Below are 12333 nucleotides of genomic sequence, written 5' to 3'. Positions count from 1 at the left end.
ACTGGCCTTAAATTTAAAGTTCCAAGCTTGGACACGTGTGATAAATGTGATTCATTCGCTGCTCGTTTGAAATTGTTACCTGAAGGTGATGAGAAAACAGAAATTTCTAATCTTCAAAAAATCCACCATAATGAATCTGAAGAAGCTTACGAGACAAAAAGAAGAGACAAAAAAATTGCAGAGCAAGATGCTTCGAAAATTGTTTGCTCTTTCGATCTCCAACAATGCTTGCCTACTCCATTTTTACCAACGTCAGTCATGTTTTATAAACGATCTTTGTGGACATACAACTTAACGATCAGTAGTAGTACCTCAAAAACTACTGCTTGTTATATGTGTCATGAAGGTGTTGGAAACAGAGGTGCCAACGAAATTGCTTCATGTTTACATCATTACCTTCAGAATTTAGATCCTCATGTAAAACATGTAATTTTTTATTCAGATACATGTGGAGGACAAAATAAGAATAAAATCGTTGCAGCTATGTTTTCGTCTTTTGTAGCAAAACATTCTACATTGGAAATTCTAGACCACCAATTTCTTGTTCCTGGACACACGCACATGGAATGAGACGTTGATCATGCGTTAATAGAGAGAGCAAAAAAGAAAAGTAGCAAAAAAATTGAAGTTCCAGAAGATTGGTATAAATTAGTTCAAAGCATAAGATCCAAGAAGCCATTTAATGTTATAGTAATGAGCAAGGACAATTTCAACAATTTTGAAAAATCATTAAAAGGACCTCTTGTTATGCGGCACAAAAATGAAGACAAGGAACCCTTCCTTTCCTTCCTTATTGATCAGCCTGAAGAGTTAAAAAGGTTTCTAAAAAGAAAAAGACCATCTGTGGAGAAGAAAAACTGCCCCCGAAAGAGAAAAGAAAGAAGTAAGAAAGAAAAAAAGAAGTAAAAGAGAAAGAAGTGTGGGAAAATAACATTAGAATAAAAAACCAAAAAAACACAAGTTTACACAAACACAAAAAAAATTCGTTACAAAAAATTATGAGTTTATTTAGTTATAATATTTATTTTTTAATAAAATTATAAAATGTTTTTAATTTATTAAAACGAGAAAAAAAATTTACTTTACTGTTTAATTTGAAGAATTTTAATATAAATGCCCTTAAAAATAAGTACATAATTAAATGCACAATAAATTTATGTTATAAAAAATTTGTTCCAGTTTTATTAAAATAAATATATTTAATTGAAAGTACAAAAAATGTATTTTACTAAAAACATTTTATTACTAAATTCTTATTGTTTTTATTCTTAAAGGTTATTTTTTTTAAAAGGTTATTTTCATTGTCAATTGTTTTTTAAACTGAATGCAGTTATGTTATAATGCTGGCCACCTTTTGTCAAAAACGCAATTATGCGATTATGTTTTTCATTATTTTCTACATTAATAATCATTTTAATGATTTTTTAGCTATTGAATCTTGAAGAGCAATATTAAATATATACAAATCTGATGTTATCTCAAATTTGATAAAAATGTCAGTTATGCTGTTATGCCTTTCTTCCACAGATACTTTTCTAAAAGTGTGGTTAATTGCTGAAACAAATGAACGAATCGACGAATTTGCAATTTATATCCTTTGAGAAAGGGCTTAGGGGGTTAAGTGTGCAAAAACTGCCCCCGCATCTATTTTTCTCAAATTTGGCCCATATATTACTATCCATATGACTATAACTTTCTGCTATTTTAAACTCAAAATTCGCTTGTTTGGAGGAGTTATGGAGGGGGAAAGCAAAATAAAAAAACTTATTTTTCTCGAAAACTACTGAACCGATTTTAATGAAATTTTAAGAGGTTGTAAAAATATATAAGACGATTTTAGAAAAAAAAAATTTTTGAAAAATTTTTTTGAAATATTCAAAATTTTTTTTAGGGTTATTTTTTGAAGTGACCACTTTCTCTTTTGTTGTAAAAAGTACCTTATAATGTCCCCTTTAACATATATTTTTTTCCAAATTTTTTAAAAATATAGTTTTTGAGTAAAATGTCAAAAACCATGGTCACGTACGGTAATATACATTGTAACGCGGCATTTTATTTGCCGCGTACAAATTAATATTCCTTAAATAATAGACTTTAAATTTTATTGATTCACGTCAAACTGAGAATCAACAATCATTTTCTCCTTCTGAGAAAACTTACTTTAAATTTTTCCACCATTGTAAAATTTAGTTTCTCTTAAAATATTGTTATTTAAAACTGTAATTTAGCGAACCGTCAGATCGCTGGTCAACACAATTTCTGTAAACATAAGAGGGTGATACTCGGTTTTTCATTTTCATGTCAACTGTCATCGCGAGATCCGGATTTTCAATCTTCGGGATCACTGCCGAGAGATTGCTTCGTATTCCAACAAGTAATGTTTTTACTTGTAATCATTACGGGTCATACGAAGTGACAAAAAGGCGAAAGTCCATCGACGAGGACATCAGCTGTCAAAACACTGGCTGCAGCCATCTTGCGAACCGGATGTCGTCGCGCAGTGCCTCTCGCGGAGACTAAACGAACTTTCATGAACTCTTTTTTGACGGTCGATAAATGACCTGAATTACTTACTGTCGCGCATCGATTACCTACCGAAAATCTTTGTATCAAGTGCGCGTGAGACTCACTACGAAGCAGAGATGCGCGTCTGCTTCGGCGTCCCCGTCGGCCATTTAATTCATTCTCATTTTGGCGTCTTTGTGACAGGTCGCAGTAGACCGCTTTCTAATAAAAAAATTAATAAAAATAACTTTAATTGTGCCTTTTTCCTGGTCGAGATGAGCCGTGGGACCATGAGGGGACGTCGGCGTATCTCCGGTGAGTCTCTGAATAATTAAAAGTGTTATCTCCTGACGAACAATCGATTAAAAATTTAACATGTGTCAATTTCCTTTGTTTCGCGACATATCATCTGTGTAACTTCTGAACAGGTCCCGTCTGGACCTGTAATTTCTTGTGATTAAATCAAAAATTAAAAACGAACTTGTGATTTCTCTTACCCCGCGCTCTCCTTGAAAAGATTGAGCTAGCATAAAATTAATTAAAATAATAGGTTTGAATATTTTTCCATAAAATATCTCTGGCGTTCGGGCATTAATTCAAACAACAAAGTTATTAATTATTAAATTAAATTAAATAAATCTAAATTAAATTGTGAAAAATATTTCTTTGTCAAATTCGAAAATTAAAAATTGTTTCTCAAGGACAAATCGAGTAAACAAAAATTAGTGCGTCACTAGGCCAACAACATGGCCCCGTGTATAATATCAATTCTTGGTAAATTCACTGAATGATTACAAAATTGAGAATCACAGTTGAAAGAAAATTTATTCTTTCATTGAATAAAATTTCTGAAATAAATAAATTGATAATTGAATTAAAAATTGAACTTAAATAAGGATAAATAAATAAAAATAAAAATTATTTTTTTCATATAATATTATTGGTGACAATTTAATAAAATGACATTTATTTGTTTATTATGTTTTTCTATTATGATGAAATATTTGTTCGCCTGATTATTTTCTTGTGCAATGAAAAATTCCTTGAAAATTTTCCTTGATTGGTCCGACTGCTCTGCAGTTTTGTAACGAGTTTAGTATCAATTAAAAATTTTATTTTTGTAATTTTTCTTGAACACAAAATGATAAAAATTATTTTTTTTTATTATTTTGTTTATCGTAAATTAATATCACTGTGATAAACTAAAAAAAAAAAATTGTGACATCACATCAGTGAAGTAATTGAAATTGAAAATTTCTTAAAATTGACTTGAAATAAAATTGGTCTAAGCTCTTTGGCAGAACGTCGCGAACCATTTCCTATCTATAAATCCCAATAAAAAGAAAAATTTTATTAACTTCGCGAATTAACTAAGAAGTAAATTTAAAAATGAATTCCTCAAATAATATCGGGTCAAATTTATTTGACAATTGGTCAGTTGACCAAATAAAAAATTATTTGAAGTCGTTTAAGGTTAATTCACACCGAACCCTTCAAACGCTGAGAGATCGTGCTTCGCGGTTTTTGCGTTTTTCCTCCGGCGATAGATCGGTGGAGTGGCTTCCCTCAGATGAAATTCAATTTGAATTAAGCCCTTTAAACGCTGGTTCTGATTCATTCGAACAAGTACACGAAATAATTAAAAATCCTCTTTCTGAAGGAAATGCAATAGGTTTTTCAACTACGGTTATGAGTACCCAGAATTCGCTTTTTCCCACAATAACCACGACTAAAGTCGGATTCAAAAGTGTTGGCCCGTCACTTTCAATGCTTATAGCTTGTCCAAAAAAAGTCTTAGAATAAAGCAATAAAAAATTTCTGACAAATAAAGTATTCCCCATTTGAGTAATGTAAAATCTATTTTGCAAAAAAAAATTTTAGACTCAGCAATCGAAAATGTTGCGAAAAACACGTATTTTTAAGACATTTTTCACAATGTCAACTTTGGTGGGCTACCAAATGAAATATAACTCTTTGAAAAATGTGAAAAAATTCAAGTGAATACATTGAATTTTCTAGAATGTAATGGGTTTTACGGAGTTAAAAATTTTTCATTAATTAACTATTATAACACACTTTTCCACAATAATGTTATCTCTTCACTTAATTGAGCTAGAGCTTTCGTTTATGTCATAAAATAATCCGTTTAATTACATGATTAATATGCAAAAGAAACAAATCAATTTATGTACAAATTAAAAGAGAAAAATGAGTATAAATAATAACTCTTTTAATCAGTTGTATGAACTTGTCGGTAGGTATGAAAAAAATGTCGAAAAAAAGGGTTACTGAGAGGACAATAGTAAATCGGAAGGTATCTCTAGCATGCATCTCTAGCCTGTATCGGTTGGCCTTCCGATTTACTATTGTCCTCTCAGTGACCCTTTTTTCGACATTTTTTTCATACCAACCGACAAGTTCATACAACTGATTAAAAAAGTTATTATTTATACTCATTTTTCTCTTTTAATTTGTACATAAATTGATTTGTTTCTTTTGCATATTAATCATGTAATTAAACGGATTATTTTATGACATAAACGAAAGCTCTAGCTCAATTAAGTGAAGAGATAACATTATTGTGGAAAAGTGTGTTATAATAGTTAATTAATAAAAAATTTTTAACTCGGTAAAACCCATTACATTCTAAAAAATTCAATGTATTTTTTGGAATTTTTTCACATTTTTCAAAAAGTTACATTTCATTTGGTAGCCCACCAAAGTTGACCTTGTGAAAAATGTTTTGAAAATACGTGTTTTTCGCAACATTTTCGATTGCTGAGTCTGTAAAAAATTTTTTTGCAAAATAGATTTTACATTACTCAAATGAGGAATACTTTATTTGTCAGAAATTTTTTATTGCTTTATTCTAAGATTTTTTTTTGACAAGCTATAAGCATTGAAAGTGACGGGCCAACACTTTTGAATCCGACTTTAGTTCGATTCATTCTTTTGTGACAGTAGGGTCAACCGTAGCAAATTTGGTTTCTTATTCACGAGTCTCTGAAACTCCAGGCCCATTAGGATTAACCACTCAAGTAGCTCCACCCTTAGAATTACTCCATTTTTACAAACCGGGAATAATGACAGCGACTATTGAAAAACCAAAATTTGATTTTTCGTTGCCAAAATTGTATGAAAATTTGACCGCGAAAATAGGTGGCGCTTCTAGCGACGTCTCCGTAATGCAATCGGGTTTACAGTTTTTGACACCTTTACACACTGACGTAATTAAACAACCGATTAACAATTTTTCACATGACAAGTCAGCCTTTCGAACCCCATTGACTACAAATCGATCGGTTGGGACTATTCCTAAAGTCTCGACTGTTAACTGGTCCAATTCTGGCGAAACCTTTTGCCAGTATCCAGCCAGTTCGAAGCCTGGCCCAATTATGGCGCTAGATAGCCCCAGACAAGGGCCCGGTTTTAGCCAGCTTTTAGAGCGGGCTCAATCTAGTTCAAGTTTAATTGAACTAGAATCGAAATTTCCAAATAAACCAAAGCCCAGCGGTATCTCATCTACCGTTGAGGTTGACTCGCCCGTAAAAAATATTGGAATAAATGTAGATAACGAAATTAATACTTTATAGAAATGTAATTCTTTTGATGTGCAAAAATTTGATTTTCAAATGTCTATATTGATGAGAAATAATATTTACTTGTCGCTATCAATGTCAAACCTTTAAAACATGTGACAAATAGAATCCAAGGCCCGGGTGAATCCACTGCGAATTATCTCACCTGCATGCAAGGATTGTATTGTAAATTTAACCGTGCCGTTACGAGTTCGGAGATGTTACATAGAATTTACATGAATATGTTGCCGAAATTAAAACAATGTATTAAACGTCGCGAATTTAATAATTTAGAAGAGTTGTCTCTCATTGCGTCTGACGTTGAACGTATGTACAGCTCACTCGCGGTTGAGAGAAAGCCTCAAAAACCGGAAGATTCGTTCTTCCCAGAATTTGCCTTTCCGGGTAAAGAAAATTTAGTAGCTTCGAATAATACTAAAGACTCAGACTCGTCAATCGATAAATTAGTAAACATGTTCAGCGCGATGACTGAACAAATTAATAAAATCTCGAGAGGAAACAAAAACTCCCCTTCAGAGTCAAATTTTAAGAAACAAAATAACTCGGGTAAACCGAATCAATTAAATAACAAGTCTAAATCTCACCAGGCAAGTAACGATAAAGTTAAACCTAAGCGTAAAGAATTTCGGGAAGCGGTTCAACAACCTCCGTGCTTTAATTGTCAAGCTAATGACCATTCGTGGAATAATTGTAAATTAATAATTAAGGAAGATTTCGACTATATCAGCAATTAGTGACATCTATTAGACGTCAATTGAACTCTTTGGTTTAGAGTCAGGTGTTATTCTTAAGATAATTATTCGCGTTAGTCCCGCGAAAGGCAGCTATTAACTGGGGTTCGAGTCCTCACAGATGCACAGTGCAGTCGTTTACGCAGCATATTTTTTCAGATCAAAAATTAAATTCAAAAATATAATTATTTACCGACAACCATATCGGAATAATTATCTTAAGAATAACACCTGACTCTAAACTAAAGAGTTCAATTGACGTCTAATAGATGTCACTAATTGCTGATATAGTCGAAATCTTCCTTAATTAAAAATTCTTAATCAGCAAATAATTTCCTACATTAACTATACAGCTCTTCGACTAGTGTATGGGCTTGATCTGAGATTATAAGAAACGTGAACGTCCAGGCTGTGTTGGCATGGTGCATTGGTAGGCGTTAGTCCCGCGAAAGGCAGCTATTAACTGGGGTTCGAGTCCTCACAGATGCACAGTGCAGTCGTTCACGCAGCTTATTTTTTCAGATCAAAAATTAAATTCAAAAATATAATTATTTACCGACAACCATATCGGAATAATTATCTTAAGAATAACACCTGACTCTAAACCAAAGAGTTCAATTGACGTCTAATAGATGTCACTAATTGCTGATATAGTCGAAATCTTCCTTAATTAAAAATTCTTAATCAGCAAATAATTTCCTACATTAATTGTAAATTAACTTGGAAAAAATTCTGCCACATTTGCGGTAAACCGGAATTCACCAAATATGACTGTAATTCAGATTACTGTCAGGGAAACTAGTTGAGGAGAGCAGCGCTAGGGTCGATGCTTCTCCTTGTTCGTTACCTAGGACCCTGACTAACAAGAAATCGGACATGAATTTAACTCTTAACGTAGAATCAGCATTACCATCGCCCCATTCAAGTAATGTAGTAATTGAAAATAAAATAAATTCTTTAACAAATAAATCTGAAATGAAAATAAATGATGAAAATAGTAATTTTGGTAAGCCCCTGGTTGAGCCACCAGTAAATAAATCTCAATCAAGTTTAACCGATTCAGAAGTAACCTGTAAAATCTCAACTGACACAGTAAGTGTTCAGGAGAAAAATAAAAATAACTTCACTCTAGATTCGGACCCTATAATGGGCCTCGAATCTTATATTAACCTAGATAAATTGTGTGGAATCGGATCTCAATCGAGACCATACATTAAATTGTTAATTGGTGGTACTGAAGTACAAGCACTAGTTGACACTGGCTCGACTAGAACTTACTTGAATTCTATTGGTAGATCAATTGTTGAATCTAAAGATAATAAAATAAATGAACTTGAATCGGGTCACGTAATGTTGGCCAATGGTACGATTGAAACAATCATTGGTGAGGCAATATTGCCTGTCACTATCGAGGGAGTGATTCGCGATTTAACAATTAAAGCTATCCCAGAGTTAACTGATCAATGCGTGTTAGGGATAGACTTCTTAACAAAATTTGGCGTAGTAATTGACACAAGTGTTCAACGGCTTTGGTTAGCGGAAGAACCGATTATTAGAATCGCGTTTTGTAAATCTAGCAGACCAATTAACCTTGAAGAATGTTCAGGCCTTATGACACTTTCTCTTAGTGAACAAGAGGAATTAGACTCGTTAATTAAAAGATTAGTACATCCTCTGCCAGATAAACTACCAGCCCTTAAATTGGTTGAACACGTCATTAACACTGAGGATCATTTGCCGATCCGTCAGAAAAACCATCGAATGTCACCCAAAGTTTGCGAATTCTTAATCAAGAACTCCGGAAATCTTGAACGGCAGGGACTAATTGAACCCTCTCATGGGGACTGGTGTAATCCAGTCTGCATGGTAAAACAGCCGGACGGCACTTATCGGCAGTGTCTGGATGTTCGTAAATTGAATGTCGTCACAGTAAAAGACGCGTATCCCATACCGTTCATGGCCGAAATTCTGGATAAGTTAAATTCTGCCCATTATATCTCGACTATAGATCTCAAACTAGCTTATCACCAGATCCCCCTTAGTGCGGAAAGTAAAGCAAAAACTGCCTTTGTTGTACCGGGGAAGGGGCTGATGCAATACACTAGAATGCCATTCGGGCTTTGTGGAGCACCAGCCACCTTCCAACGGTTAATGGATAAGGTGATAACTGACGATTTGAAGCCCAATGTATTCGCATACTTGGATGACATAATAATAGTCAATACAAATTTTAAAGAACATTTAAAGTGGCTTGAACTCGTAATTAATAAACTTTTAAAGGCCGGTTTCACAATCAGCCCCGAGAAAAGCAAATTTTGTGTTCCCGAAGTCAGATATCTTGGCTTCAAAGTAAATAAAAATGGGTTATCCATTGATGATGACAAACTGCGCCCAGTTCTAGAATATCCTCAACCTAAGAATGTTCGACAATTACGTCGTTTCATAGGCGCAACTTCGTGGTACCGTCGTTTCATCCACGATTTCGCGAAAATCTGCGAACCCTTAACTCGTCTTTTAAAGAAAGACCAGCCATTTAGTTGGACTAACAAGCAAGAAAATGCATTTTCTATTCTAAAGAAAGCCTTAACTTCTGCCCCGGTTTTAAGTTATTCCGATTTTAACTTTACATTTAACGTTCAAACTGACGCGAGTAATTGCGGGTTAGGAGTTGTATTAACTCAAATTCAAGACGATAAAGAACGAGTAATCGCTTATGCCAGTCGAGTACTCTCAAATGCTGAACGGAATTATTCCGTGACGGAGAGAGAGTGTTTGGCTGTCATATGGGCAATAAGAAAGTTTCGATGCTACTTGGAAGGTTATCACTTTAAAGTGATAACTGACCACAGTTGCCTTAAATGGTTAAACAACCTTCGTAACCCAACTGGCCGCTTGGCCCGTTGGTCTCTTGAATTATTAGAATACGACTATGAAATTTTACATAGAAAAGGGTCAATGCACCTTGTCCCGGATGCATTGTCCCGCATGTTCGAAGACGAGACTGAGGACAAAATCGCATTACTTCAATTAACCACCAATGACTGGTACGATAGACGTAAACAAGACGTAATTGATAATCCGCGTAAGTACCACAATTGGAAAGTGACTGACGACCGACTTTATTACTATCGTAGTAACCCTCTTTTGGAAGATCTCGTAGAAGATCTTTCAGCCTGGAAATTAGTAGTCCCCGAAGGAGACCGCTTAACCATCATGCGAGAAGCCCATGAGAGTGGCCAAAAGACCTACAATCGCGCATCAATCCATTACTATTGGCCTGGCATGCTAAAAGATATAGAAAACTTTGTTCGCAAATGCATTGTCTGCCAAATAAATAAAACCGAACAAGCTAAACCGCGTGGCTTAATGACACAACGAGTTGTTCACGAACCATGGAGTGTGGTGGCCACTGATGTCATGGGTCCTTTCCCCAGGAGTGCAAGAGGCTTCGAATACCTAATAGTATTCCAGGACCTCTTTACCAAATGGGTTGAGGTGGCCCCATTGACAACAGCCAACGCCAATACAGTAATTAACACATTCCGTGAACTCGTGATAAACCGTTGGGGCACTCCTCAAGTGCTTCATAGTGACAGTGGTACGGAATATAACAATAACGCGATAAAAGAATTAACAAAGACGTATCACATTCACCACTCTTTTAACCCTTTATACCATCCACAAGCGAACCCCGTCGAGAGGACCAATAGGGTTCTCAAGACTATGATTCGATCGTTCATTAACGATAACCATCGAAACTGGGACATTTATATCGGCAATTTTCGTTTCGCGTATAACACGGTGCTTCATAGCACCAATCGAGTCACCCCTGCCTTCTTAAATTTTGGAAGGGAACCAGTTCCTTTACGATCGTTCCGTCGCCTTGTGGAGGGGGAGGTCGAGTTGCCTCCTCTTGATGTCAATGAATGGACAACTCGAATGACCAGATTGAATGACCTAAGAAAGAAAATAACGTTAAATCAAGACAAGGCTTTTCTTCGCCAAGCCAAATATTATAATCGTCATTATAGGGGCCAGCGTTTTGAAATCGGAGATTTGGTCAAGAAACCACTTCATGTCCTTTCCAGTAAACGCGATAACATAGCAAGTAAATTGGCCCCAGCCTTTCATGGCCCCTTTATGATAACCAAAATTATTTCTCGTAACATCTATGAATTGGCGTCAGTAGAAGGTCGTCTCGCGGGTAAACATAACGCTTCACACTTGCATCCCTATCATGCCGAGGACTTGAGCAGCGAATCTGAGGATCCGGAAGAAGAACGCATTTCCAATCGTGAATTGTTAGAAATTAATTGGTCCGATACCGAATCTGAGTCCGCCCAGCCGGACCCAGTGGTTGATCCGATCATATACGCGAACCCTGCATTCGAAGAGGAACGCGTTCACCGTCATAAATTGCGTAATCGGTCTTACTCTTACTAATTCACCTCTTCTCGGAATAATCTCGTTCTGCCAAAAGTTCTGACCCTAATATTATTATCAATTAACTAAATTTAGTAAATCATTTGACAGAGAAGATATTGTTGGGTCCACGTCGACTGGACTATGAGGAGGAGGTAGATTGTTTGGTGACATCTCGCCATTTGCTCACACGAGGACGTTTCCCATATCAGGCTTCCTTGTTTTCTGAGAGCGATTTGGAGGAAATTCGCCGCTCCATCGGCCAGGCTGTACCTATCCGACTATCACCAGAGGAGGAAATCTTCCTACCAAGAGTAGAAAGCCCTGAACCAGCATTACCTAAAGATTGGGCCTTAAGGCCTCAATCCCCAACTCACTCTTCGCCTGAGGCTGGCCCTTCGACTTCCGGCCCCAGGCCTGGTTATTCTAAACCCCTTAACCGTAATCCAACTTACCCCAGGATTAATAAGCCGAAATATTGGGGAGTGGATAAGGCTCGTCGGGGCATTTGTGGTAAATGCCACCAGCCAGGTCATGGTTACCTTCCATGTCCACGTCTCTCTGAACAGAGACCAACGACAAATTACCCGAACCATTCGGCAAATTAAAATTTTCTTGTACTAGCCCTTGTAGGGAGGGGAAATACCCTACTTCAGAATTAAATTTATTAATAATCTTATTTAACATGTTATTACTCTTGCTTTCAAAACCTAAATCCATCCATAAAAACAATTAATTCCTTTTGATATTAAATCGACAAACTATATTCCATCATTTTAAATGTTACTTTAATTAATAACTTGAAATGTTCTCATTTTTTTGGTGAATTGATATTTGGGTTTTTGATCGAATTAAATTAAAAATCTAATCATGGAAATGAGAACTGAGAATGAGAGAATGAGAATGAGAACTGAGAATCAACAATCATTTTCTCCTTCTGAGAAAACTTACTTTAAATTTTTCCACCATTGTAAAATTTAGTTTCTCTTAAAATATTGTTATTTAAAACTGTAATTTAGCGAACCGTCAGATCGATGGTCAACACAATTTCTGTAAACATAAGAGGGTGATACTCG

The 12333-nt window shown here is 35.4% G+C and overlaps 1 protein-coding gene across 1 annotated transcript; it reads left to right on the top strand.

Annotated features, from left to right (window-relative positions):
- Nucleotides 1-2628: 2628 nt before the first annotated feature.
- Nucleotides 2629-11865, top strand: LOC122503204. Its single transcript, XM_043613661.1, has 2 exons — nucleotides 2629-2820; nucleotides 11369-11865. The coding sequence occupies exons 1-2, from the start codon at nucleotides 2643-2645 to the stop codon at nucleotides 11863-11865; spliced, it is 675 nt and encodes a 224-aa protein (XP_043469596.1). The 5' UTR covers nucleotides 2629-2642.
- Nucleotides 11866-12333: the final 468 nt, after the last annotated feature.

This window comes from Leptopilina heterotoma, unplaced genomic scaffold (assembly GCF_015476425.1).
Source record: "Leptopilina heterotoma isolate Lh14 unplaced genomic scaffold, ASM1547642v1 Lhet_247, whole genome shotgun sequence".
Classification (NCBI taxonomy): domain Eukaryota; kingdom Metazoa; phylum Arthropoda; class Insecta; order Hymenoptera; family Figitidae; genus Leptopilina; species Leptopilina heterotoma.
Note: the sequence above shows the minus strand (reverse complement) of the source record. Positions and strands in the feature narration are given on the sequence as shown.

Bases quoted from the DNA above. Each gene is read 5' to 3' on its own strand.
- LOC122503204 (XM_043613661.1), top strand. From the start codon at position 2,643: ATGCGCGTCTGCTTCGGCGTCCCCGTCGGCCATTTAATTCATTCTCAT. The intron at 2,821-11,368 runs GTGAGTCTCTGA...ATCATTTGACAG, and splicing joins GGGACGTCGGCGTATCTCCG to AGAAGATATTGTTGGGTCCA.